General features: G+C 38.9%; 1 protein-coding gene across 3 annotated transcripts in view; it reads left to right on the top strand.

Annotated features, from left to right (window-relative positions):
• The window catches only part of PDE11A (phosphodiesterase 11A), a 141,920-nt gene extending 117,505 nt beyond the window's left edge, over positions 1-24,415 (top strand). For 2 of the 3 annotated variants that reach the window (XM_057411660.1, XM_057411659.1), the window contains exons 16-20: positions 1,258-1,335; positions 2,708-2,775; positions 5,891-5,961; positions 8,466-8,549; positions 21,834-23,365. In XM_057411660.1, coding sequence (XP_057267643.1) covers positions 1,258-1,335; positions 2,708-2,775; positions 5,891-5,961; positions 8,466-8,549; positions 21,834-21,995 — 463 coding nt within the window. In that variant the 3' untranslated portion in view covers positions 21,996-23,365. Of the gene's footprint in view, positions 1-1,257; positions 1,336-2,707; positions 2,776-5,890; positions 5,962-8,465; positions 8,550-21,833; positions 23,366-24,187 lie in introns of those variants that run through there. The other variant, XM_057411658.1, reaches the window with a different exon arrangement.
• Positions 24,416-25,234: the final 819 nt, after the last annotated feature.

Below are 25,234 nucleotides of genomic sequence, written 5' to 3' on the forward strand. Positions count from 1 at the left end.
TTGTTTTCTGCATGTGTGGCTTTGCATTGTCCCAGCAAATTTTGTAATGTGAAACTCCTATATCTTATTTCATGAAGGATTAGATACCATTATGTATCCTTATATCTCTCTGCTCTAGCTGCTGTTACGAAATCCATTATAGAAAGGCCCTACATTAGCAGCGACTGGTGGTGATGCAATGTATGACAGTCAGGAACCAGAATAATGGAACATATTCCACATAAAATACTGTCCATTGAGCAAGGGCAATGTTCCTGGCAGTGTGAATCTCCTCGGATATAAAACCTGTGCTGGCTGCTGTCAGACTATTTTCAATAATCACTGTTCAAAATATGATGAAGTTAATGTAGAAAATAAATACAAGACTCTGCAAACTCACTCTTGGGGAATCGAACTACATTTTCGGTTAACAAAGCATCTCCTATGAGATGGGGCACTGGACTGTTACTCAGAACACAAGTATCTGCTTTCCAGCTTTGATGCTAATACGTTGTGTGGGCAAGTTGTTCCATATTTTTATACCTCAAATTCTGCTATATCTGGGTCAGGATCTGTTTCATATTGTAGTCATGCTGCATGCAGTAAGAGCTGCTCAGAGTCTCAGTGCCATAAAAAGTTACAGGCTATGGTGAGTCAGAATTTTGGTACTAAAAGGCACCAAACAAGCATTAACATGCCCTGGCTCACGTTTTGTCCCTCTTTGAGGACGCAAGGAAGATATTCAAGAAGACAAAGCACGGAACCAAGCAGGGAGACCTAGTTTCTAGTCAATTAAGAACTACTAACGTGAAACATCTGCAGCTCCTGTGTCTCACTGTTCTGTTCTGTGTGCTGGAAATAACAGGAATTGTGCGTCTCTGACAAACCCTCCGGGATACAGAAGTAAAAGCCATTTTGCAAAGACAAGTAAAGAGAAGTGTGTAAATATTTCAGGGGTGTTTCTATTGTCTGTCCACTGCTGTAGCTGAACATTTCATGCTTCCATGGATGACTGAACATTTTGGTACCATTTATTTCCTTATCTTCAGAGACCATAAATACAATATTGCTTTTACTAGGCAACTCTGACATTGGTAACAGACATTTATAGAACATGTTCAGATATTAGTATGTTTCGCTTAAATGGACTGTCAGTATAATGACTTTAAAAATAACACATGAGGTGCAATGATTTCATGTCATCCAGAGAACTGTACTTCCACTGCAGTGTTGCCCTGAAAGTGTCATTTCCTTCTCTGATAATCTGTTTTGTTGCAGGAGAAGGACCGAGTTTTTTGAACTTGTCAGTAAGGGTGGTTATGACTGGAAGACAAAAAACCACCGAGAAATATTTCGGTGAGCACTACTATTTCTTGCTTTCTGGTTATTTCAAAGTAAAGCCATATTTGTTTAAGGAATTTCATATATCATGAAGACTTAGAGTAACAAGATAAGATAGCTTGTTTTAACTATATGATTCATGATAAGAAATATATGGTATGATTTCTAAACATTACCAAACAGCAAGGATGTAATCAGTGTGACCTCACCTTCTCCATTCCTGTTTCTGCCTTGACACTCTGTCATGTTTTCTTCCCTTTCTCCCAGCCTCACCAGTTACCGCTCAGCCCTTCTGCTCTTTCTCCAGAAAGCATCAGTATTCTGCCTCAGGACACAAAGATCTTTCTTGTCCCTGTTCCCTCCTCCTCTCAGCTGTTTTCTTTCACTGGCCATGCTTCTCTCTGCTCTTCTAGTCTGTACCTGGGAATTTGCAGATACACGGTACTCTTCTAGCCCTCAAAAATGATCTGAACATGCATCCTATTGAAAACCTCAGACATTGTGGGTGGTTTGAGTATACCAGGCTTTTGAGACAATAAAATGTGTGCATTTGCATATGCATGCCTGATTATGTCTCATTTTATCTGAAATTTCATTTGAATTCCGTTTCCACTTGGTCTTTTGACCAAAACATTGGCCATTTTCTATTTTCCATATCATTTCACCCATTCCTAATTTTAGATTCAGGCAATATATTTGATGTTTCATTTTCAATGCCCTTGTTCTTCATTTAAACTTTCTTAGACTTTTATCTGCATCATGTACTGTACATAAACGCTTTCTACAGCTGAATGGTTTCTTTCTCCTAATGCATATAAAACGTGGCTGTAGCTGGGTATTAAACTACAGTGGAACAGTATAGCTCATAGTAAATCTTAAATTTTTATTGTAGATGAGCAGTAGAAACTGCTTAAACAGTGTCTGGGTTGCCTCCTGTGATTATAGGTTCTCTTGCTACAGCAGTCACTTTTACAAATAGGCATATAAATTAATCCAGTTTGCAGGTGTTATTATATAATAATACCCTTAACTTACATCATGTGAAGCACATGCTTTCCAGTATATTACAGGTATTAATGTAAGCAGTGTTAGAAGTACTGCAAAATTAGCAGTTAACTCCCTCGCAATATCATTTCTAGCATGCAAAGCACAACACCAAAATTCATCATCTGATGACCTGCAACACATTAGGCTTCCTAGGCACAATTGTGATGCAAAAGCCATGCTGATGGCTGAGATTTCAAACATGTCATTCTTTTCTGGAGGTAAAGATGGTGCCAGGGCTGACATTTTATATATGTATTATTTATTTATGCACTCAGAGCAGAGTTGTTTAGAAATACAACAAAGGTTGATTCAGCTTGTATTGTTCATTTCTGTTTTTCAGATCAATGCTAATGACAGCCTGTGACCTTGGAGCTGTGACCAAACCGTGGGAGATTTCAAGACAGGCAAGTCATGATTAATAGCAGGGCTGGGAGGAGGCGGGACTGGCAGGACAATATTCCCAGGGCCCTGGCTTACAGGGGACCAAAACTGGAATCAATTTACAGCGGTATTAATGCTATAAAAAAACAGCAGGGGGTTTCTGCAAGAAATGGTTTATTGCATAATCTTTCCATGTACACATGCTGGTGAGCAGCATGTAGGTACCTGAAGAGATCTGGCTTTACAGCCTCTTCTCTTATGAACCTTTTAAATCCATATTAAAAAAAAAAAAAAGGATTAAACAAAAAAAGCATTAGCCACATGTAGATGCATTTACTTGGTTTTGTCACAAAGTTCTCCTTGGCAGTGGCAAAATCTTCTCTAAATCAAAAATTCTAGCAGATGATTTGCAAACACTGATTAACATAAAATATTTGGTATATATGAGAGGAGACGTGGTCATTTTCTCAACACTAAGGGGAAAAAAAAGTGCAAGTGTAGCATTGAACCTTTTTTAGCATGCGCTACTTGGAAACAAACAAAAATTCACGCTTCTGCTGAGTAGGTTCCTTAGAAATACACATAATGCATATCTGTACATACATAAATATATACATACATACATAAACATACATTTATATACAATACTCCTAAATACACATGAAACTTGGGTCCAGCATTGGCAAACAATTACAAATGTGAGAAAGCAAGCTGTCCCAAAAGTCTTGTCCTTTACCACATGATTTTCCCTCGTCTAGGCATCTTTCCGTACTCGGCATCCATCCTTATTATCTCCTGTATCCATGCTAATAATTCTGTCCTTTACTGAGGTCCAGAACAAGCTAGTATAAAGCAGGATGTGTAGGGTTTTGAAAGAATATACAGCATCAGGAAGAGAATATGATATATACCAGTGCAGCTGAGTGTCACTAAGCACCTGGAGGGAGCTTGATTGGCTTAACAGCAAAGTGATGGTTAAAAAGATGTGAAAAAAAGAAGCTAAACCAGATAAATGGTGAGGCAGGAGCAGATAGATTTCTTGGGGAAGGACAAAGATGTAACAGGAGCTGAAAGGGACCTACAACTGTTACACGCACATTAACTCAGTAAAAACAAAAACCAAACCACACTTATGTGGTGAGGGCTTCAGCTCAGCTTGCAGCTTTGTCAGAGATTTTCTTGCTTTTATAAACAGAGCGTGACAACAGTCCTTCTATAAGGCTGTTACTCTACTTTAATATGGTCATCTCCCATGGAAATCATAGAAGTTGCTTGTATCCTGGGAAAATGAGTCACAAGATTTTTCAGTGTCACCTAACCACAACTGCAGTGTGTGCACTCCCTCCTCAATTTTCCTCTTTAACCCAGTTAGCTTCTCCCTTTTCTTTGACAGCCAAAATGTCAGGTAGGGTCTGTTTTCCATGTTGTCAGTCTGTGCTCTGGTGCTGAATTAGTGCAGAATTCTCTGACAAGCTGTTGCTCGGAGTTGTTGGTTCCTTTTTTTATTCTTACCGCTTTTGAAGTCTGCAAGTGAAAATTCATCTGCAACCTGATGCATAACCTGAAACCTGCAACCAAATCAAAGGTTCCATTTGAAACACTACCTGGTTCAGCAGAGAGGCTGATAAGTCCATAGAGGGAAAACAGAAATAGTTGGACCTCAAATGTACCAAAAGAAAAACACAAATTCCACCCCCCCCCAATAATTCACAACATGAAAAGTGAGGGATAAAGATTAAAATACATGAATCAAAGGAAATAAAGTCTATATGTAAGAAAGAAAAATTCAGGAAGAGATGATAGGGAAAGGCACACAAGGAGTACAGGATCAAAACAGCAGTGACAGACAGGGGCGAGACTAAATCTTTATCATTTTTATACAATACACTTGGCAAACTGTTAATTGCCTCTAAATTGTTAAATTATTCCTCTATCTGGAGTATTGATCCAGGATTTTATTAGTGCATTGGGATTACATACATTATAAAGTTCCAAACTATGTGATAGCCTAGCTCAAGATTTAAGAGTACTTTACAACATCACTTCACCCACTTCAAATTTATTTCAGTACTCCTTATTTCAACTGTAAAAAGCTTTGGATTTGTGAATGTTAGGAAAATGCAGTTGCTAGAGCAAGAATTTTTGAGATTTTATGAAGTGTAAGTTCTCTGCTTAGTTATGCGCTCTTGTGCTTCAACATTCTAAAATCATTTCCTAGCTGGAATTTACTTGAAAGCAATAAGGAGGCATGACAGGAGCATTAGGAACCAAATGCCATCTTCAGTAGATTAGTTTCCTTTTTTTGCATCTCAAATGTCACATAAAAACACCTACCTTCAAAGCCCCACACATGACAAGCACAGTACATAAAGGCTACTTTATCAGGATTATTCACTGTTTGACCTCCTAAAATTCCTGATGTTTCCATAATCAATTTTGTTTTAAAATCTTGTGTTCTTCTGAGAAGCACAAACCTCATCTGTGAATAGAACATATTCATTCACAAAAGCCAGAAAGATGTATTTCAACTTCCAACCCACTAGTTCTTGATTTTGATTCAATATGATAATCACAATCTAACTTCATATTTAGATATGCAGAGCTGATAGGTATTACAGTCATGGGAACAAAGTAAAGCCTAGTGGGGAAAAAAACCTTTATGATTTCACATTAAATTAAGACAACAGATGTTATTATTTAATTAACTTTCTTTTATAAGCTAAGTTGTTTATACAGGGCAACAGGCTGTAAATAACCAGAGAGCTCTTGCACATCTTACAAAGCATTTTTACAGACATAATTGTGGATGCCAACAAGAAGCTATAATTTTCTATTCTGTTCTTAATACTTGATTAAATTGCATAAGTGCATTGACTGCTGCCTCAATATTGCAATGTAATTCCAACAGTCAATTCCCTATCAAAGTGATGTGTGCCTATCAGTGATTATGGCTGTTTATACACCCTGTATGCCCAGTCCTGAAAACTATGCAAACACATGCCTGACACCAGTCACATAGGTTAAGCTATTCACTTCTTTACGGTTAAGCACAGGCTGAAGCCCTAGTCTGAGCAAGAACTCATTACCCTAAAAATTATGTAGTGAGAACTCTAATCTTTATCTTGATTTATGTTTTAGGCAGCTGAGCTGGTAACCAGTGAGTTCTTTGAACAAGGAGACAGAGAAAGATCTGAACTGAAACTCACCCCTTCAGTAAGTTTTAATACTTTCTGAAATAGTTACTAACTTGCATAGGGTAAGAAAATATCATTGGGTACATTCAGAAAAAATAACTATATTTTGCATGTAAAGAAAAATCTTGGAATAAATACTCTGTCTAATAAGGACATGCCATATATTAGACCTTTATATAAATAAAAGCTTTCCAGTCAACTCAGTCACTTTGTATTAAGCCCTTTTCTCCATTTTCTGTACCTATTCCAAAGGTTATTCTGTCAGTCAATTTTCTAAGCAATAGGTATTGTTTTTAATACACAGTATTCAAGTAAAAATCACCGGCTGCCTATGGAAATCAAGATTGTCAGGTTTCGTTTACGATGCAGCTGTGTTATTTGACTTGTCAAATGCAGAAAAGCATTTCTATAGATATTCAACTAAATATAACACTGTGATTGAAAGGATAAATTGGTATTAAGTGGAATACAGGCAGATAGGTATAAAGTGTCAAACAACTAGGAAAAAAGTTTCATAAAGGTTTTCAGTGAACAACTTGAAGAAAGAGACTTATCCAGGTTATCTTTATCCAACATTTCTAAGCATTGCCAAGCCATTGTCTGGAAGCAACAGGAGAAGGATTGCAGAAAGTATTCTAAGGAATTTAATTTGCAAGCCATGACAAATATATTTCCTAAAATAAAAAGACCACTTCAATGGCTCTGACTTATTCTCACTTCAGTAATACTCACATATGAGCCTGTGGTGACATAATGAAGTAAAAAAAGTTAAAGTATGTGGTCAATAACACTCAGATACAGTAAATGGCTTTTCACTTTTTATACTGTCAGAGGTTGCGACATTACTGAATTTCTTCCCTATAGGAGTTTTGTGTGTACATCTCAGAAAAAAATGATAGCTATAGTCCAGTAGAAGAGTAATCAGTCAGCCACGGTATTCAGAATTCTGAGGCCAGTTCTAGGCCTGAATAACTGCAAGTAACATTCCATATAATAGGGATGGAAGTGCCTTTCCTGCCTTGTATATAAAATTTGCAAAGTGTGTTTCTCATGCTAGTGAAGCAAAATAGGAAGTTAATTTTATTTTAACACACCCATTAATGTTACTGTCTTTAAGCATCAATCAATTCCAGTGAAAACAGCCCAGGTCCAGCAACCTTAAGAGTCATTTTCAAGTGTGTTATTACACCTACCTTTTGGACATACTGTAGACTTGGTAGAAGCGCAGAGAAAGACAAAAGCCCAGAACTTTCTTCTAGACTTCTGTCTTCTGAAAATCTGCATCTAACAGCCCAGACAGGTGGGAAAGAAGTGTATTGCTATAAATCTTTTTAGTATTGCCTCCATCACAGGAGCCCTCTCACTCTTGGACTCTCTCACCAAGGTATGTAGTGATTTATGGGCCACGAGCTTTGAAGCCATACAGCTTGAAGGAAGATTTTCCTCTCTGCTTGGCCTTTCAGAATTTCAAAATAATCCAGTTAACTCATGTATTAAGTGTTTTATGATGGGAAATAAGGCCAGTAAATAATCCAAGTTCATCAGTTCAAACAGTTGATAGCCAAGGGTCAAAATCATAGATCTCATGTAGAGTTTTACCACAGTAATGAGAATTTTTAAACAAGATCAAATGCTTATCTATTTCATGACATATTGCTATGACAAACCACCTAGATAGGTATCACTGCTAATCAGACAAAAGAGTTGGTAATCAGCAAGATAATGCAATATTCTCTTATACCTCAAGGATTTTTTTCTTGCATTGTGCTCGTAATAATCTGAAAATGACAGTATTTTTCAAAATTACATGAATAATACATAACAGAATTTTCCAAAAATCAAACCTAAGATTCTCATTTAAGACCACAGAGTTCCTGAATCTTACCTCCTGCTCTTATTTAGATACACTGAGTGATACCTGTATGTCAGAAAGAGCAGGCTACTACTAGAAGAATTCAATCAGACATTTAATGTAATGTAATTTGTATAGTCTGGAGTTTTGAGAAGGAAGAGATGGAAAGTAAGTTTCCACAGGAAACATCAACATTGAGAAGATGGGCCCAGAATAAAAATAGACTTTCCAAAGAAAAAGACAGAAACATTTAAAACTTGGCATATCCTAGAGTAACGGAGGGAAGGAACCAGCCCAGATCCACCACTGTTCATTTTGCTGAGCTGGAGAAACCTATGCGAGAAAAGGGAAATTTCTACTCAAAAGTACCTACTTATATTTCTACAGGAGGTTTCTTACCAACTCAACTCCAACTTGTGGAGCATTTATTTTACCCCACAGAATTACAAAATTCAAATATATTCAGCCTACAAATTTCAAAACAAAATTGAAAATAAAGTGTATTTTTCATGCCAGACAAAGCAGTAGGAAGACTACTGCAAAGATTGATTACAGCTTACAAAGTGTTCTGGTTGTGAGAATTCGATCATAGCTCCAAAGTGCTGGATGATGTGTCTGTAAAATACTCCAGTGTAATAAAGCATGACAGTTTTGTTCCCTTCTCAATTCAGGCCATTTTTGATCGGAACAGGAAAGATGAACTACCCAGGTTGCAGCTCGAGTGGATTGATAGCATCTGCATGCCATTGTATGAGGTAATTTTTACTTACTGCTCTTGTAGAGTCCAGAGAAGATTGTTCCTGCCTCTCTAGGGAAAAAGAGTTAGCTTGCAATGCAGCCTTGAAGGCTATTTGAACTCTGACTTTACCAAAAGTCTGAACTCCATGCAGAAATCTTCAGAGTCCCTGAAGGTGGTAACATCTATAAACATAATTCCCCACTAAATAATAAAAGCCGATAGGGCAACCTTTTAGTTTATTACATTTGAGACAAACAAATTCTCATCATGGCAAGGTGTGGAGTGGGACAGCCTTGTTATGTGCTGCTGTCCAATCTGTCCAAATATGTGTTACCCAAAGGGAAGCACAAGGCTGAACCTTTGCGCTCCCTTCTGACTCCATTCCATGTTACGGGGCACTCTAGGCCAAGCTTTTAAGGTCAGTGGCAAATGATTTGTGGTTTAACCTATGTGCTGTTTAACTTGGAGTTTCCTCTTTCAGTCATGCTTCCACATGGACTGTGTGGATGCTCGATATAAGTGCTCAAGTACTACTTTATTAATGCTGTAGACGACCAAAATAATGCTTCTCTCTTTTCGGATTAAGCCAACTTCAGAATCTGACTTGTATAATATAAGCTTCATAATTTTAACTTTTTGTCTCTTACCTGTACAGAAAGCAGAGCTACATAAGCAGGATAAATCCAAAATAACACTGTAGAAATGCAACTATCAATAACCACGTCAGCCACTCTTCCACTTACTCACTGAAACCGCACAGACCACCTTATGCCACTAAAGACTACCAATTTTACCACTGAGAACATTGGGGTGTTCTCGCTAGGCAGTTTTGGGGAACTGAAACACATTCTCCCTGTTACCACTGTACCCTAAACTGCCTCACATATCCAAGCAATGAATGGGTCTGTGATGATACAAAGCCAAGAGGTGGAAAGCAGGTACCAACTCTCATGTTAACACTAAACTGCTGAATTTGTGCCTGAATATAGCTTTTCTACACACAAATAAAAAATGAATTGGCAGTTCTTTTTCATTTTATAGGCCAGACACATCACCAATAACATACAGTGTGCTTCCCTTGCTCTCTATACCTTGTAGCACCTGAGGCTGACACTGTGACAATGAAATGACTGCCCACCAGCAAAGGCAACTCCTGTTGTGTGACATGGACAACATGCACTTGGGTGAACAGCAAGGCGTGCTACTGCCTTGGCAGCAGATCTTGTCCCTTTCTCAGGACAGTCTTTGTCACGATGAAATAAATTAAAGCTACAGCTTCAAATAATTAAAGCAGAGCAAGCACAGAAGAATATAAATCGGTATTTTTTTAAAATGCCAAGATCATTCTGTGCAATGGAGGTGGGGGGATGACAACTGACCTTAGACAACAACTCTTAAAAAGAAAGTTCCTTACAGTATAATAGTACATATTACACTAGAATGCATATTGTACCAGAATTCACATTTGTAATAGCATCTGTAATCCAAAAATGTATGTTAAAGCAGGAAGAACTGATAATCAGCCCATCTTCTGCATGAGGAGACTATATCAGAGCATTAAAGCTCTGGTTAGTTAGCTCCATCTTAGCAGGAGATCTCTGGGGAGTATATTCGCATCTGATTTCCCTGCTTTCTGCTGTCTCTGCATCATGCTGTGCAGCTATTAGCCTGCTGCTCAACAACTTAAAAAAGAGACACCATCAAACCTGGAAGTCATTGCAGCACCAGCCTTAGGGGTAAACAGAAAACTTGATGTCATAGTACCACACTGCGGGAGATTCTCTTCAATGTGGAGCCAAGTTTTAATTTTCATATCCAGCTTAATCAAACCTCAATACACATATCACATCAGCAATGTATTCAGACATTGTAAATCCTCCATTTAGGGCTGGCTGAACATTACAAGTAGGAACAAGTCCTAGATTTTTTTTTTCCTTCTAAATACAATCTTTAAAATTCTAGCCATTGTGCTATGTCGTAGGGACTGCATGTGGGGAGAGAATGAGTTACACCATTACAAATACAACATAAAGAGGCAGAGTGGCAGCTGACAAATTGGTAAAATCTTAGCAGTACTTATATTGCTCACTAGCAAAGTGCTTATAAAAACCGTATGTTTGAAATAAACATTTGACACTCATTTTGATACCAGAATTACAGCATTAAACCGTAGAGAACAAAATGAAGGCTTTTGCAAGTAGTTTTTTCCATCCTAGCGATTAAAAGTCCTGAAAACCATGTGCCCATATCTTAGCACCCAGAGCCCCGAAGGGAACACTGTGGGGAACATGTGCATGCATTCCGAAACAGTTGCTACAGCAGGACCTAATGCTATTTGACACCCTCACAGCAGAGATGGTCCCAGCAACTCCCATTACACTCCCAACTCCCAAATGCTGGCAACTCCCATTAAAGTCAAACAGGAGATCAGCAAAGCACCCTGAAATTTTCTTTGCCTAGGAGTAGGCTACTCTTGGAAGCTGCACTTGTCTGAAGTATGCAATGCAGAAGGAACTCCACAGCCCAAAATTCCAGGGGTGGTCTGACACCACCCCACTGGCCCTAATGCCACTGACAGTACTGTAACAGACCTGTATCTTCTCCACAGTGCATACTTATGAGTGAGGCTACATACCAGAATGGCCACAAGGAACGTTTTATACTTAAAATTTGCAGAGCATTTTAGAGTATTATGGCCTTCCTAGCCTCATTTCTTTTTCCACCATTCTCAAACACTCTGTGGGAGATTTGGCTCTACCTCCTCTCCTTATGCATCTGCTCTCTACATTTCCTTAATGTAATTAAGACAGACCATTTTGAGGTGCAGTTCTTCTCCCAAGGAAAGGACAATGAAGTCTCTTTTATTGGAAGATGTTTATCGCATCCCTCTGCTTACCTGGGTAGAACTGTTTCCTAAGTTTGGACCCTTTCTGTGAGAAGGCTTACAAGTGACTAGCAAAACATCAAGATCTGTGCCACTTCCATTAGCAATCCCACCTGCCCCTTGGAATGCCTGTCCAACTCAGAAGAAGGAATGTCAGGAATACACTAAACATGCTACACCGTAAGTTAACATGCAGCTTGAAGCTGAATGTAGATATATAATGATAGCTGGGGATATTAAAAAATAAAAATAGCAAGAATTATACACAACTCGATTTCTCATATCCAACTGCCTAAATCCAAAACCTTTTTGTGTTTGTTTGCTCTGTTAGCCGACTCTGCTCTTGGCACAAGGTAAGCCATGGCTTGCTCTACTCCCTTGCTCTCGCCCACATCTACAGCTCAGTGTGGGAATCAAGCCACCTCCAATTTCAAGATACCTTAGCAATCAAATCTGCTTCCTTCACAGTATGGATCAAAGATTTGAAGATAAGCGCTTCCCAATTTTTTGTTCATTGCTTTTTATTACTCTTGGGACATTATAATTTTATTGAATTTACTTTTTTGTTACTGTAGTGATCACTGCTCACAGTATTTTTATACGACAGTGGAGTTTTTACCTTGAGTAGCAGAACAGCCATCCATTTACTCTGAAGCTCTGCTTTTAGGGCCTTTAGTTACGCTTTAACGCGTCACATTTGCTCTTCATTCAAAAATGTCACCAAGAAAAGCATTCATCAGTAGAGATGAGAAACAAACTTATTAGAATAATAATTTAAAGAAAAACATGGTTTTGTTTTTTTTTTTTTTGCACTGTAGAGCATTTCAAATTTACTAGTGCAGCTTCAGGATGAAGTAATCATCCAGGGTTTTTTTTGTTGTAATATTCTGTGAAGGTGAAACACATACAACTATAGCAGAAAATCTAAGACATCCCACTGGAAATAAAAGCACTACAGCTACACTGACAGCTGTGTTCACTACACAGAAAAAATATTCCGTACTTATCTGGACATACATGTTTGTGTAACAGGAAATAAAATATTGATCATTAGACAAATTACCTCTCTGTCCCTCCAGCAAAGAGATGCTAAGAGCTTCAGCACTAACAGATTTCTCTCCTGGGCTCTGTGGTTTGGGTGTACCTAAAACAGGATCTGGCACAGATTTTTTTTTCACTGAACTCAGATTAATTTATTTATGGGGAGCAGACAGAGTGGGAGACCGAAGATCTTACTCTTTTTAATCATTATTTTTCTCACAAACAACATCAAAGCTGCAGCGATTCACATCAAACAAAAGACGCTAACAGAAGCCCAGCTCTGTTCACAGCATTGTTAGGCAGAGACAGTAACACCATGAATAGCAGGGCCAAAGGCCATGCACTCTGCTTCTGGGCAGATAAATACATAGTCAGGTAGTCACTGACAATGACAGCAGCTATTTAAATTTAAGGGAGATGTCTTTGTGGAAGATAAAGAAGCTCGCGGCTTTTACAACTTATGCGTGCCTGAGATTGCCCTGCTCACCTCTACCCTGGTACTCCATTTTAGTGTTATTTTTAGTGCTATTCAAGATTTTCTTGGGTATTGAGAGCTTTAAACATATAATAGTATCTACAGAAGTGAATTTGCATTACTCCATCCAGGATTCTAGGGGGAATCTGGGAAAAGTAGAAACAATTATGCTTAGCCTAGCAAGTACTTTAAATGTTGTGAATGGAATGTAGAGGAACAGAGTTCTTTATCACACTGTTTCCCTGTACTCAGAAAGAAATCTAATCAGACCTTCAAGAGCTCCGATATGCCTGTTTTCCTACAGGAGATAACATTTGGCCTTGTAATTAAATCTATTATTAGAGTATGATGGTGTAGCTGCAAAAGCATCTATTCTACTTCTAAGATTACATGCATAGGGTATCATAAATGCTAGAGCCTTTGAAAAGCATAAGAAAAAATTACACAGAAATGCCCCAAAATCATGGCTACCTCCATGCTTTAACTTCTCCAGTTTGAGTTGACTTTGACTTCTTTGACACATGAATTGCAAGTGCACAGACTGAGATTTTTTTCACCAAAAAAAAGTGTATACTCTAGTTAGTTACAATATAAGGAGGGAGATTAACCTTTCAATTATCTTCAATAGCAGAGAAGAATCACGCTTGCACAGCTACGTCCCAATGCAGCCCTTCCTCAGTTACAACTGCTATCCCTTTCCCTCATTCCTTCAATTACAATTTTACATAAGGAAATATTGTATAAGAAATTCAGTGTTTGAACCACTCCTCTAGAAGTCCTGCTTGTCCACAATGGACTGTATGAAATGGCCAAGTCCTTACTCAAGCAGGAAGCACTGGATGCAGCCAACACAATCACATTTTCCTTCGGATGTTTCTGCCTCTCTATACAGTCAGAACTGAAAAACTTGTAAAATTATTTTTTGTCTATCTAAATGAACATTTTGGCAATGGCTTGCTGTACCCACCATTCACCCATACCTGGGATTGTTGGTACAGAAGTCAGAGCTCAGCTGTTCCATTTTAAGTTTGCAACTAGTCAGGGGGCAGGGGTAGCACTAGGTGCTGAGCTGTTCACCATGAGCAATACTCAGACATTCCCTGACACATGTTCACAAAGTTGTTGAAAAGGCAATCAGGACTAAGCTATTCAAAAGAAATACATTCACAGGAAGCAATTTGATCAGCTGTGTGCGATTCTCGCCAAAATCGGTTTTTTCCTTTACAGCATGTTGAGGGAAGAGAAAGATAACTTTCAATAGATCCTAAAGAATCCATGAAGGTGCACACTTCTGGCAGGGCTTATTTCTGACATTTGATTTGGACACAGAGAGAGAATGCATCTATGCTTCCAGGGACTGCCTGGCTGACAAGGATTAGTAAGGCAGATAGACTCAGGATGCAGCATGCGATACACCATGGACTGAGGCTGCACAGACATTGGCAGATCAAATTAGTCTCACTTTCTGTTGAAATCCAGGGGGTAACATTATCCAAGGAAGAGCAGGTGCAACATATTCTGCTGTCTTTGTAAGAAATTTGCTTCAGAGGAAACTTAATCAGGCCAAATGCCAGTGCTGGGGGGAGTCAGTAGCTGAAGATTATGTTAGGAATAAGAGTTTGTCCCAGAGAAAGGAGCTTCTGGCACTGCAGAAGGATCTTTCTGTAGCCTTGAAAGAGGAACATAACTAGGTTCAGCACTTCTGTTGCCTTGTTGCTTGTCTACTAATGATGAATCTAAATGAGGCCACCTGGAATGAATTCTCTTGTATTTTCAGAAATACTCAGATATTATGACTGTATCACAACTTCCAGTAACAGAATAAACATCAGCAAACTGTTTTTCCTTACCTCATGCCTTTAACTTAAGGGCCTGTGGTTTTCTGCTACTTTTGTACTCAGAGAGAGCAAAGGTGAAGTGCTAATATACAAGAAAGAAAAACCAGGAACAGAAGAAAAAATGCTTTTCTTTGCAATTCCCTTCTAAGTCACTGTTTCATAGTATAATAGGGAAAGGCATAGTTTTGGTGGCTTCAGAGCAAGTATTTTTGTGTCTATGAAGACCATGAACATCTTTTTACAATGGGCACAAAGGAGTGATTCATTTTGCTTTGGGAAATTAACAGAATTATTATTTTTGCTAGGATTTTTGTGATTTGGCAGGATTATTGATGAAACATTGCATCACTCTCAATAAATTTAGGAATTTACAAGATTTTCCAAGTTGCTTAGAGGAGACGGCAGAAACAAGTACTTTTTCCCTTCAAGCCAGAGTACTTCAACTTATTTCTCAAAGTCATCTGATGCCAAAGAAGTCTCAACTGAAAGGGCAGGTCATCAACAAAGGTATTTAGGAGAAAACAGAAAAAAAAACATTTGCCAAAGGCTTTCAGCCTGATCTGTAAGAAAAATAACTCACAATATTACAATTTCTGTTGCTGTCTTATTTAGAATTATCTGCCCAATGTGTTATGCAGTCATGTATGGAAATGTGTATAAAGATCTGAGGAAGTAGATTGAAAAGTTGGCAGATAACATAGAAGAGACAGCCAATAGAGGGAACTCAAATTATACAGCAAATCTGAAAGAAGATAGATGGATAATTTAACAGCCATTCAGTTTTCAAGAAAGACAAAGCACAAACTACATTGCATCAGAAAAGGACTAGAAATGATGATGGATGAAATGCTTCAAGTAAGTGTTTAACACAACAGAATCACTACAGAATTCCCAGCTGAGGGCAAATTCAAAGAACTAAATAAGCATATGAGACTGATACAGTTTGAAGAGTTTTTCAAAATCCATTTAATAGCAAGGCATAAGACATTGATCAGCTGCTTGGTTAAGATGTTGAAAGGAAGAGTTAGAAACACTCTGTCTCTTGCATGCTTTAGACACAGAATCAAAACCATAAACAGCAGAAACAAATAAGTAGTTGTTTATGAAATAATAACTCTTCCTGTTCTGAGCAAACCCTTGGTTTCATGAAATTATTATGAACAGATGAATCATTTACAACTATAGCAACACATCAGTTGAGCTACTTCAGTAGTTACCCAGGGAATAATACTTCAGTATTACTCTTTCCATTTGACAACATTTGGCTACCAGGAACACTGTACACTTTCCTCCCTGAAGTACCTGGCACATCTTACCAGTGGAGAATCCTACTTTATAATCGTTCCTTTATAGTATGCATGTTTACTTACAAAGGAGTGCAACATCATTCTTGCTAATGTAGCATCACCAGAAAGAAGCATAACACTAATTCACAGAGGAAGAGCAGAACACTTGTGTATGTCTCAGATCCCTTTCCAGTCACAACTGACTTACTTCTACACTGCTAACAATTTCTATAGAGAAGCTAAAAGAAACTCCTGCTTTCTATAAGGGGACTCAGTGGTATATCCCTTTCATCCAATTACATATTTAGGCATCAGAAAAAAATCCCTGGCAGAAATGCAAGAGTAATGCACTGATGCATTACGCACTCAATGATCTGGACCCCTCCTCAGTAAGCTCCAGAAGGAATAAACAAAGTCTCCTTCAACTATGAGGAGAGTGCAGTAATTTACATTTATTCATTAACTCAACAGCTCCCAAGTATTTTTTCTGGAATATAATGATTAAATATGGCCTTGAAGTAGTAGGGCAAATAATGAATTCACGTACACCTACAACCATAGAAGTTAGTCCTTATATTTTCTCTGTATCACTTTATCTTCTGTATTCTACCTATAAAAGGTAGAATTGCAGCAGTCTTTTTGATTTTTTTGTACATGGATGTATATAAAGAAATATTTTTGAGCTTTCAAAACAGCTTCCATCGAGCATTTGTATTATGAAGATCAAATCTGTGGATGACTGCAGTACAGATTCCTTTCTATTTGAACTAATCTGAAGTTCAAGGACTTTCAGATAGATGGCTCACCTTTGGACTATGTATTCTCACATGAAAGCCACTTCAGCAAAACTCAGGAGTCCAATTCAGCTTTGCTGTAACTGGTCATGACTCTCTTGACTTCAGCAATGCTTCATATGCTTACAAAAGGTCTGAATTTATCCCTATGGTTTCTCGGTCACTGGTCCTCCCTTCCAACTCAGAAACTGCCTACATAATAAAAGTGATTCATTAGAAACCGCTGGGTTCCAAAGTAGAGTGAACATTGAGACCTATAACTTTCTTATATGTGCTCAGTCATAAAAATGAATTTATATGGTCTTATTCCATGAACTCACTTTACAAATATTAGACCCACAACCACACTTCCGTGAGTTGTAATCTTGTCAAAGCTCATAAGTTAAGCAAGGTCAGAATTGGTCAATATTTGGATGAGAGCCCCCAGGGCAGGGGGAGGGAGATAAGTATATACTCTGGAGTTCCTGCTGCATTTGTAAGCTCTGGCTCCTCTTTGAAAGGATTTTGTATTAGTCTTAGAATACAACAGAATGTTTTGTATTTGCCTTAGCAATAGTTTAGGCTCTGGCCATATCTATGCTGCATCTTGGCTATTTCAGCTAACATCTTTTTCCAGAGATGAAGATTATGTAGCAGATGAAATCCTCTCCCCCACTACCACCCTTTAACCCAGTGTGCAGCTCTACAAACAAAATGCCTCTACTGTTACCCATCACCCTCTCCCTGAAGCGTTTATTTCTACTTATATTACTTCTGCATTCTCTATGCTTTATCTAGCAAAATATACCTAAAAAATACAGCTCTATACCCAAGAAAAAGCACTCTCTCCTCCTTACCTTCTCCCACAGTTTCCTCTGAGTATCCCATACTCTCTCCTCTTCTTACCTTCCCCCATAAATAACTCCCTCCGAATATCTCATGCTCTCCCACCCTTTTGAGCTCTTCCTTCAGGTACCCTGCCCCTCTCCCAGGGGCATGCCATGTAGTGCTCAAGTACCTTTAACCTTTCATTGTGCTGGAGGAGCTTATATGTAAAAGGACCTTTTGCTATATCTTGTGAAAGTATGCTGTAGGCAGAGTAGTATGTAGTCAGAAAAGACATAAATAATTGAAGGTGGGAAGAAAAAGCATTATACAGTAATTTTCTGAGAAACAGCTTAGCCACATATCTGAGGTAATATATGGACACAGAAGGGAACTGCAAACCTACCTGGCTTTTCCTAACACTGGAGTGCACAGACGCCAGCATGACTGCTCTTTCAGCACACTTTGTCACTCTATTAGGAACAGCTTTTACAGTAGAGGGGATAAAATGGGAAAGGTCACCAATCTTGTACCTAGCAAAGCAGCTGTGTTACAGTGGAAGGACTGCAAGTGGGCATGTAGGTCACAGGTGGAGAGAGGGGAACCCCTCAGGCAGGGGTTCCCTCACCCCCCTGCACTGCATGGCTGCTGCCTGCCAGCTCACAGCCTGCCCCCTGCATCAAGGGGGGATGAGGAAGGGCACTTCTGGAGCTATAGGTTTATGTGGTGGTATGCCATGTCAGACAGCTGCTGAAGACCTCTTCCTAGTAAAGCAAGTAATAAATCCGGTGTTAAGAAGCTGGATACCAAATTAGACAGATCACTAGCAAAGCTGTTCCTAAGAGGCACACATCAAATATAGTGGCATGGAGGAGCTGTACATCAAGGGGTTCTCATGCAATAAAATGGGAAGTAAAAAAATGCAGCCAAGAGGTAGAAAACCCTGACCAGGCTACAGCCAAACAAACTTAAACATCTTTGGGAATAAATTGGTGGTTTAATCTGGATCAGGAACAGGTGCTATGACTGTAATTCAGTAAATGGTCGAGAGCCTGCCAGAAGGGAGAAAAATGTGTTGCTTTTGAGATAATTTCCCAGAAGCTTCATAAAAGAAAATTGATTACTGGAGTTTAATAATTAAAACAGGGCCAGATATATAGTAGTCAAATGAGGTTTTAATTACATCTCAAGTAGAAATAAAATCCAATTTGTGTACTTTGTATCAGGAAAGTCTTACTGAAATGCTTTGGTAGCTGGAAAAATAAAATAAAAGCTAATTTCCATAGGAATTATAGTAGTTGGTTTAATTAAAAGATCTGATCAGAATTAAAGAGGCACAGAGTGAAAGGATACTAAATACAGAAGTAGTGGCTTAAACAGCAAATCAATGACTGAATAAAGACATTTTATAGACTAAGTACAAAATCTGCAGTGTCAAGTATCCCTAATATAAATTAATGTGTAACAAAATAAAGTTTCTTTAAATTACCATATATTTTGAAAGTATTTCATAGAATTAATTGCTTGTGCTCTGCTAAAAATGAATATCTAAGAGATGATTTATTCTTTCTTAAATACTCTTTTTATTTAATCAAAGTTAATGTTATTAGTTAGCCATTCCTGTTATTTACTGCACTTGGGTTATCAGACTCTGTAATACCCACTTTGCTATGTATCTCTAAGAAATACATGCATCTACTTTTGGATTTAAAATGTGTTTACAGCTCATAACATACAGTGATTACTGTAGAACTATGAGGTAGCTTGTTGGATCCATTCCCAATCTATTTGGGCTTCTGGTCTCTGCTGTAGTGGATGCAAAGCTAATTGATCTAAACAGCTCAAGCACTCACAGTCCTCCCAGCATTGTACATGAGAAGGCTGTCTCCTACCGTAAGAGTGTGGCAGATGCCTAGGCCTGGAGGGACAAGCACAGCAGTAGGTCCTGCCCAGACCTCTGCATTTGCTCCCTGGCACTAGGATTGAAAACATCATGGTCTTGTGGTCAGTCTTGGCAAAAAAAAAAAGGTACAGAAAGGACACAGACATAGCATGGCCACGCTGAGACAGACAGAGGCCACTGTGCCAATGAGCTGCTTCTCCTCTATGTTCTCTGTAGCAGGTTGCTGTTACAGCATTTATGACAGGAACAGCCTGTACTGCATTTTGTGCTTACAGATGCTGTGGCAGACAGAATGGCCTCTTTGTGCTTACAGACATTTGAAATACACTGATTTTTAAACACTGATTTAAATATAGATTTTTAATTTTTATTTATTTTTTAATCATCTTAAATGTATACTTGGGAAAATACCCCACAAAAACTTTTTCAAGATTTCAGAAATACCAGCAAGCTTAACTGCCAGTGGACGGATACTGGCTTTGCACAGAAAGGATCTAGTATGTTGCTTCTGAGAGCCGAGTATCTAATGTGTGACCTGTAGACACTGTGTTAGCAGTGGTAATGCCTGTGATAATGATAATAGCAATGAGGTTTTTCAGGTATTTTCAGGGTTTTGTAATGTATTACTACCCCCCAGTTTTGGACAACAAATCAGGTTTGAGGAATACACAGTGGTCTGAAATAAAGAGCTAAAAATGGGGAGCCCCGAGCCACGGTGTTGGCAATGTTACAAATTCACATCCATTCTATCAAATAAATGACTGTCACCAGCAAGCAATACTATAATGTGGCAGAGACTGCAGTAAACTCTGCCTCCTACTCCAGGCCCAAGGTTGCAAAATTATCTGCCCACTCTGTGCCATACTCCAAGGAAATAATTTCAAGCAGATTTGCTTCAAGTTCCATACAAATCAGCTTCGTATCCATGGCATGATTTTTCAGAAGTGCTGAGCATTCATATTTGCTACTGAAGTCAACTGAAACTGCAAGTTTTCAGCACATCTTAAAATCAGGCCATTAACCCTTAATTATCATATAATAGCTCAATTAAAAATCTAGCAAGACTTACTTCAGCAGCTAACCAAGCTCCCATGGCTTGCAGACTAGCTATAAAAAAAACAGGTTTTCAGTGGTGTCTGGGCTCCAGGGACCACTTAAAGTGGTTGTTGTTAACCCTGCTATTTAAAACAAACAATGAAAATTATCAACTGTAAAGGTACCTGCTTCCCCTTTCCTTCTTCTCCTTATAATTTTCTTCCCTTCTGGAAAAATAACTTTTGCTGTCTTCTCCATCATTACTTTTGTTTTTTATCTTGCACTAATCCTTTATTTCAAATGACAAATACATAGCTTCCAAGCTATCAGAGAAAACATGATACCCAGCTCACAGCAAAACCCACTTCTTGTTGATCAGAAAAGCCACAAAAGAGTAATAGTCCTCTATCCTGAAAGGGCACATTACATGATCGCTTGGGAGGTAACTGCTTAACCCTTTCTTCATATCCAGGTGCTGCTGTCAATGAGGTTCTGTCTCTCTTTAATGTAGGAACAAAACTAAGTGAAGCACTTGTGGTTTCCACATAGAAATTTGACACTAAACGGGAAGGCAAAATAAACTTCTAGCAAAGGTGTGCAGGAATTACATAGTTTAGGGGCTGATTCACAGCCAGCTGAAAACAGATAAAATGTTCTTACTGGCTCCTGTGAACACTGGACTGGGTATGTAGAAAAGAGGTGATTTTAGTGCAGTCTAAAAAAAGAACTTTATCTATCTAATTTTTTTTTTATTTTGAGCACATACTAACTTATTTTTTGCCAGCTTTGGAAAGCACAGCACGGCTGTGGCTTACTCATCTACAGGAAATAAGACTCTAGCAGTGAGAATCTGGAAGTTCTTTCAGCTTTGTCCAACTGGACACTGGACCTCTGGCTCACAGATGTCAGCAACCAGATAGTCTCAGGCGCTTGGAGGATGCTTCAGAAGGGCTGTCTTTAAGGATTACAAGAAAGCTAAAGTAGTCGAGCAGCCATTCTGCCACCTTATGGGCTGCTTTTTTTTGACATTTTTGGTGGCTTAAAGCCTCAGGTAAAACAAGTGACATAAAGAGATCTCCATGGGCACAATAAGCTCTATCTGCACAGGAGTTTACAGCTGGGGGTGTGGAGGGCTGGCATATGGTGCAGATTAAACTCTTTTTACCCTGTTACTCCCTGGTCTGTCCATCAAAGGAGTGGAAATATTATCAATATTTTTTTCTCTTTAATCTTCTTCCAGAGTCTGGTGAAGCTGAATGTGAAACTAAAGCCTATGCTGGACTCCATGGTGGTTAACAGAGGTAAATGGGAGGAGCTGCACCAAAAAAGACTTCCTTCTCAGGCGGCATCCTCGTCCTCCCTTTCCTCTAGCTTTACTGTGTCTCTCAAAGACATAAATTAAGCCTGCAAATGTCAGTGTTGCTTTACGGTAAGAGCTGTCTGAAAGGTTTTGGTAAGCTTAGGCCCATGATTTTTTTTAAGAGATGCATTCAAAGGCATGCTTAATTGATTGGATATTATCTTGATAGCAGCATAGCTTGCTTTTACTTAGTGGGCTTAGTGGGACTGAAAGGAAGGCCTGTGGTGAGACTGCGCTGGTATCTGGAGCGACATGGAAGACTTAGCATAAGAAGTATTCATTCAGCTCCACTACATTTCAACTGCTGCTGTAAAAATCTGTAAAGCTGACAACAGACTGAAATATAAGAACTTACAGCTTAATAAAATTAATAAAACAGAGCAGAACTGGGAGGCAAGCTGGTCAATTCATATGCAAGGAGCTGCAGGAAAACAGAATAGTATGTAATTACATTGTTGTTTTGCATCTCTTCAGTACATGTTATGAATCAATTATGCCTGCTTTTGTGATGTCCCTCTCTCTCTTCCCTCCTCTTTTATGCCTGAATGTTCCGAAAAGCCTGCTTTGTATTCTAAAGAAGTATTTTTTTACAACAAAGCTTCTTAGTGATTGATCAGGGCCTTTAGGATTGCCTACCTTTGCTACATTTAAAAAACAAACTTTATTATCTTTAAAAGCACCAACCTGTCCCTGCTTCCCTGAGAAATGCATATTAACGCATTAAATTTCTTAGCAAAGGGAAGTTTGCGTAAAGGCAAAATACTGCAGAGATTCCTCTTTTTTTTTCTTTTAAAAAGTACTCTTTTAACACATTCACTTAAAAAAAAAAAAAAGATTAATGGGCTTTAATGAAAATACAGTACAAATAAAAAAGGAAGTCTATTGCCTTGTCCTTCAGGTTTATATTACATTGAAAAGTAGACCATGGATGAGTCTTTCCAGTATAATTTCCAACTGAAATTTCTATTTTGAAATGGTGGAGAGGAACAACATGACCATACTGGAGTGACTGCCTCTTGCTTCTCTTTCGGTACAATTTAAAATGCTATTACAGCTAGCCCAGCACCAGCCAAGGCTTACATGTAAATGTCTGTGGTAGAGGTGTTCAGAAAAATCTAATCAAACATGACAGGTCACAAAAACAACTATGTCTAGTTCTGTGTGTTGATGCTAGTATTACCTGAAAGTCAGTCTCTTTCCATTAGCGCAAAGATCACTAGTGTAGCAAAACTGTGATCTATGATTTCAGGGTGCTTTCTCTGCTGCATGACTGGACACAAGAGGAGTCATGCTACAGTGCTTACGAGTTCCCATTCATAAGGAAAAAAAGCCTTTGTATTCCATGAAAAATGGGATTCTAAATATAGGGTTGTCTGGCAGCAGAAATTAAAGCTGAATTCAGCTAAGTCTTACACCTGTGCCAAACTCCATTTACTTCAATGGAATTACTTTGAACTGACACCAACTTAATGGAAATGAGGGCCTGGCCCAGCTGACTAGATGCTAAAAAGAGCTTTCCACCTTCCTAAGGAAAGTGAGTCGTTAGCACCTTTGAAAAGCTGACTACTTTTGTCTGACAATCAAACAGAAACAGCAAACAAACCACACAAAACAAACCCGCTCTGTGCAAACAAACCACAGCAAAACAAACCCGCTCTGTGCTAGGGATCTTGTGTATAAGAGAATAGCTGGAGACTGCAGTACCACTGCAAACCAATCTGTTAGTATGCCATTGGATCACAACACCTTCTCTAGCAAAAAGAAGCAGGGAAGGAGCAGAAATGCAGACTCCACAGCAGAGAATACATGCACCAAATGGAAATGTTTCTGCTATTATTTTACCACTTCTTTCTTCCCTGAATAAAGACAGACATAAGATAGCAAGCAGCAAGCCATACAAAACTTACCACCCGTACTTTATAGGAAAAACAGAGACTAGGAATTGCCATAATTCTGGCAGGTACACACACCTTTCCTGAATTTTGATATTGCATATTGCTAAGTATAACATAATTTATAGTGTGTACCCTCCAGCTTCCCCCAAGGTTGAGGCTCCCCTCATTTCCTCTCCCTTTTATTGGCTTCAGTGCACTGTTGCCCCTGGCAACACCCATGGTGCAGGGATGGGGATGCAGCAGGGCCACAACCTGACATACAGCTGAAGCTCTAACAATGTCAACCATCAATCAAGTGACTGTTTGTAATTGCCTCCATCTATTTCTCCTGTCTTTCAGTATCTTTGCTATTGTGGGTCAAAATTCAGAAACTGCTGACTAATGTTACGGTTCTGTTCCTCCATCACAAGGAAGAAAATGAGAGAGCACTGCTAGATCTTTATCAAATTGTTCTCAGGCAAACCGAAGCAACCCTACTGAAACCAGGGGGCACAGTACTGCACCTCAGAACAGCATTTGGTCTCTGAAAGTGAAAGAGCTCAATCTTAAAAAAATAACCAACAACAAAAAAAAGCTCTTATACTTTTTTCTTTAACACCTAGTTAGGGAATTTGCAACAGACTTGCATTTTTGTGAGACAAAGAGGATTCTTTGTGGAAGCACGCAGTATAGTAAAGAAACATATTCCAGGTTTCTCATGTTTTAAGATGGTGAAAACCACTTTTTAGCTGGCGCTTACAAGCTTCGTAGACAGAAATTATACCTGCTTTTCATTATTTCTGATAGGGAAACATTTCTCAGTACTCCAGTCAGTTCTGCCAAACTCTTCCAGAATGTGCACAGGAGATGACTCTCTAGGCTATTAAATAGGCATTATCTGTCTTTTACTCATTTCTCTGCCCACTGCACAAGGGGAGATCAAAACCCATTGAGATCAGCTTAGTTCTGGGAGTGCATATAAAGCACAGGTCCACCAGAGGCGAGGGCAAATTAGAGGGCATGAGCAGAAGAGGACAGAGAACCCACTGTTACCCGGGACAATGCTAACGTTGCTTGGCCTTTCCCTGGAGGTGCCCAACACATCTGGTCTGCCTCAGCAAAAAACAAGTCATCACTTTTTTGCCCCAGCAGTTAGTGGAAATTTGGCCTTGAATGAGGGCTCTAGCGTTTACAATTAAAGTGCTAAACTGTGGTGAACATGTGGATCATCTGTAGGGTCATAGGGGCTTGATTCCCCCTAGTTTTGCTTCGAGCTGGTTCAACAGCAATGTTTCTAGGTGTTCTACTGACTAGTGCTAACAGCAGCCTGAATTCAGTCAGGTTTCTTGTCTCCTGAATCACAGGCTGTGCAGTCTCACAGAGGCCAGCCAGCAGCCCTTACTTTAT

This window comes from Pezoporus wallicus, unplaced genomic scaffold (genome assembly GCF_028554395.1).
Source record: "Pezoporus wallicus isolate ANWC-B61680 ecotype Strahan unplaced genomic scaffold, APGP_CSIRO_Pwel_v1 contig_6732, whole genome shotgun sequence".
NCBI classification, from domain to species: Eukaryota; Metazoa; Chordata; class Aves; order Psittaciformes; family Psittacidae; genus Pezoporus; species Pezoporus wallicus.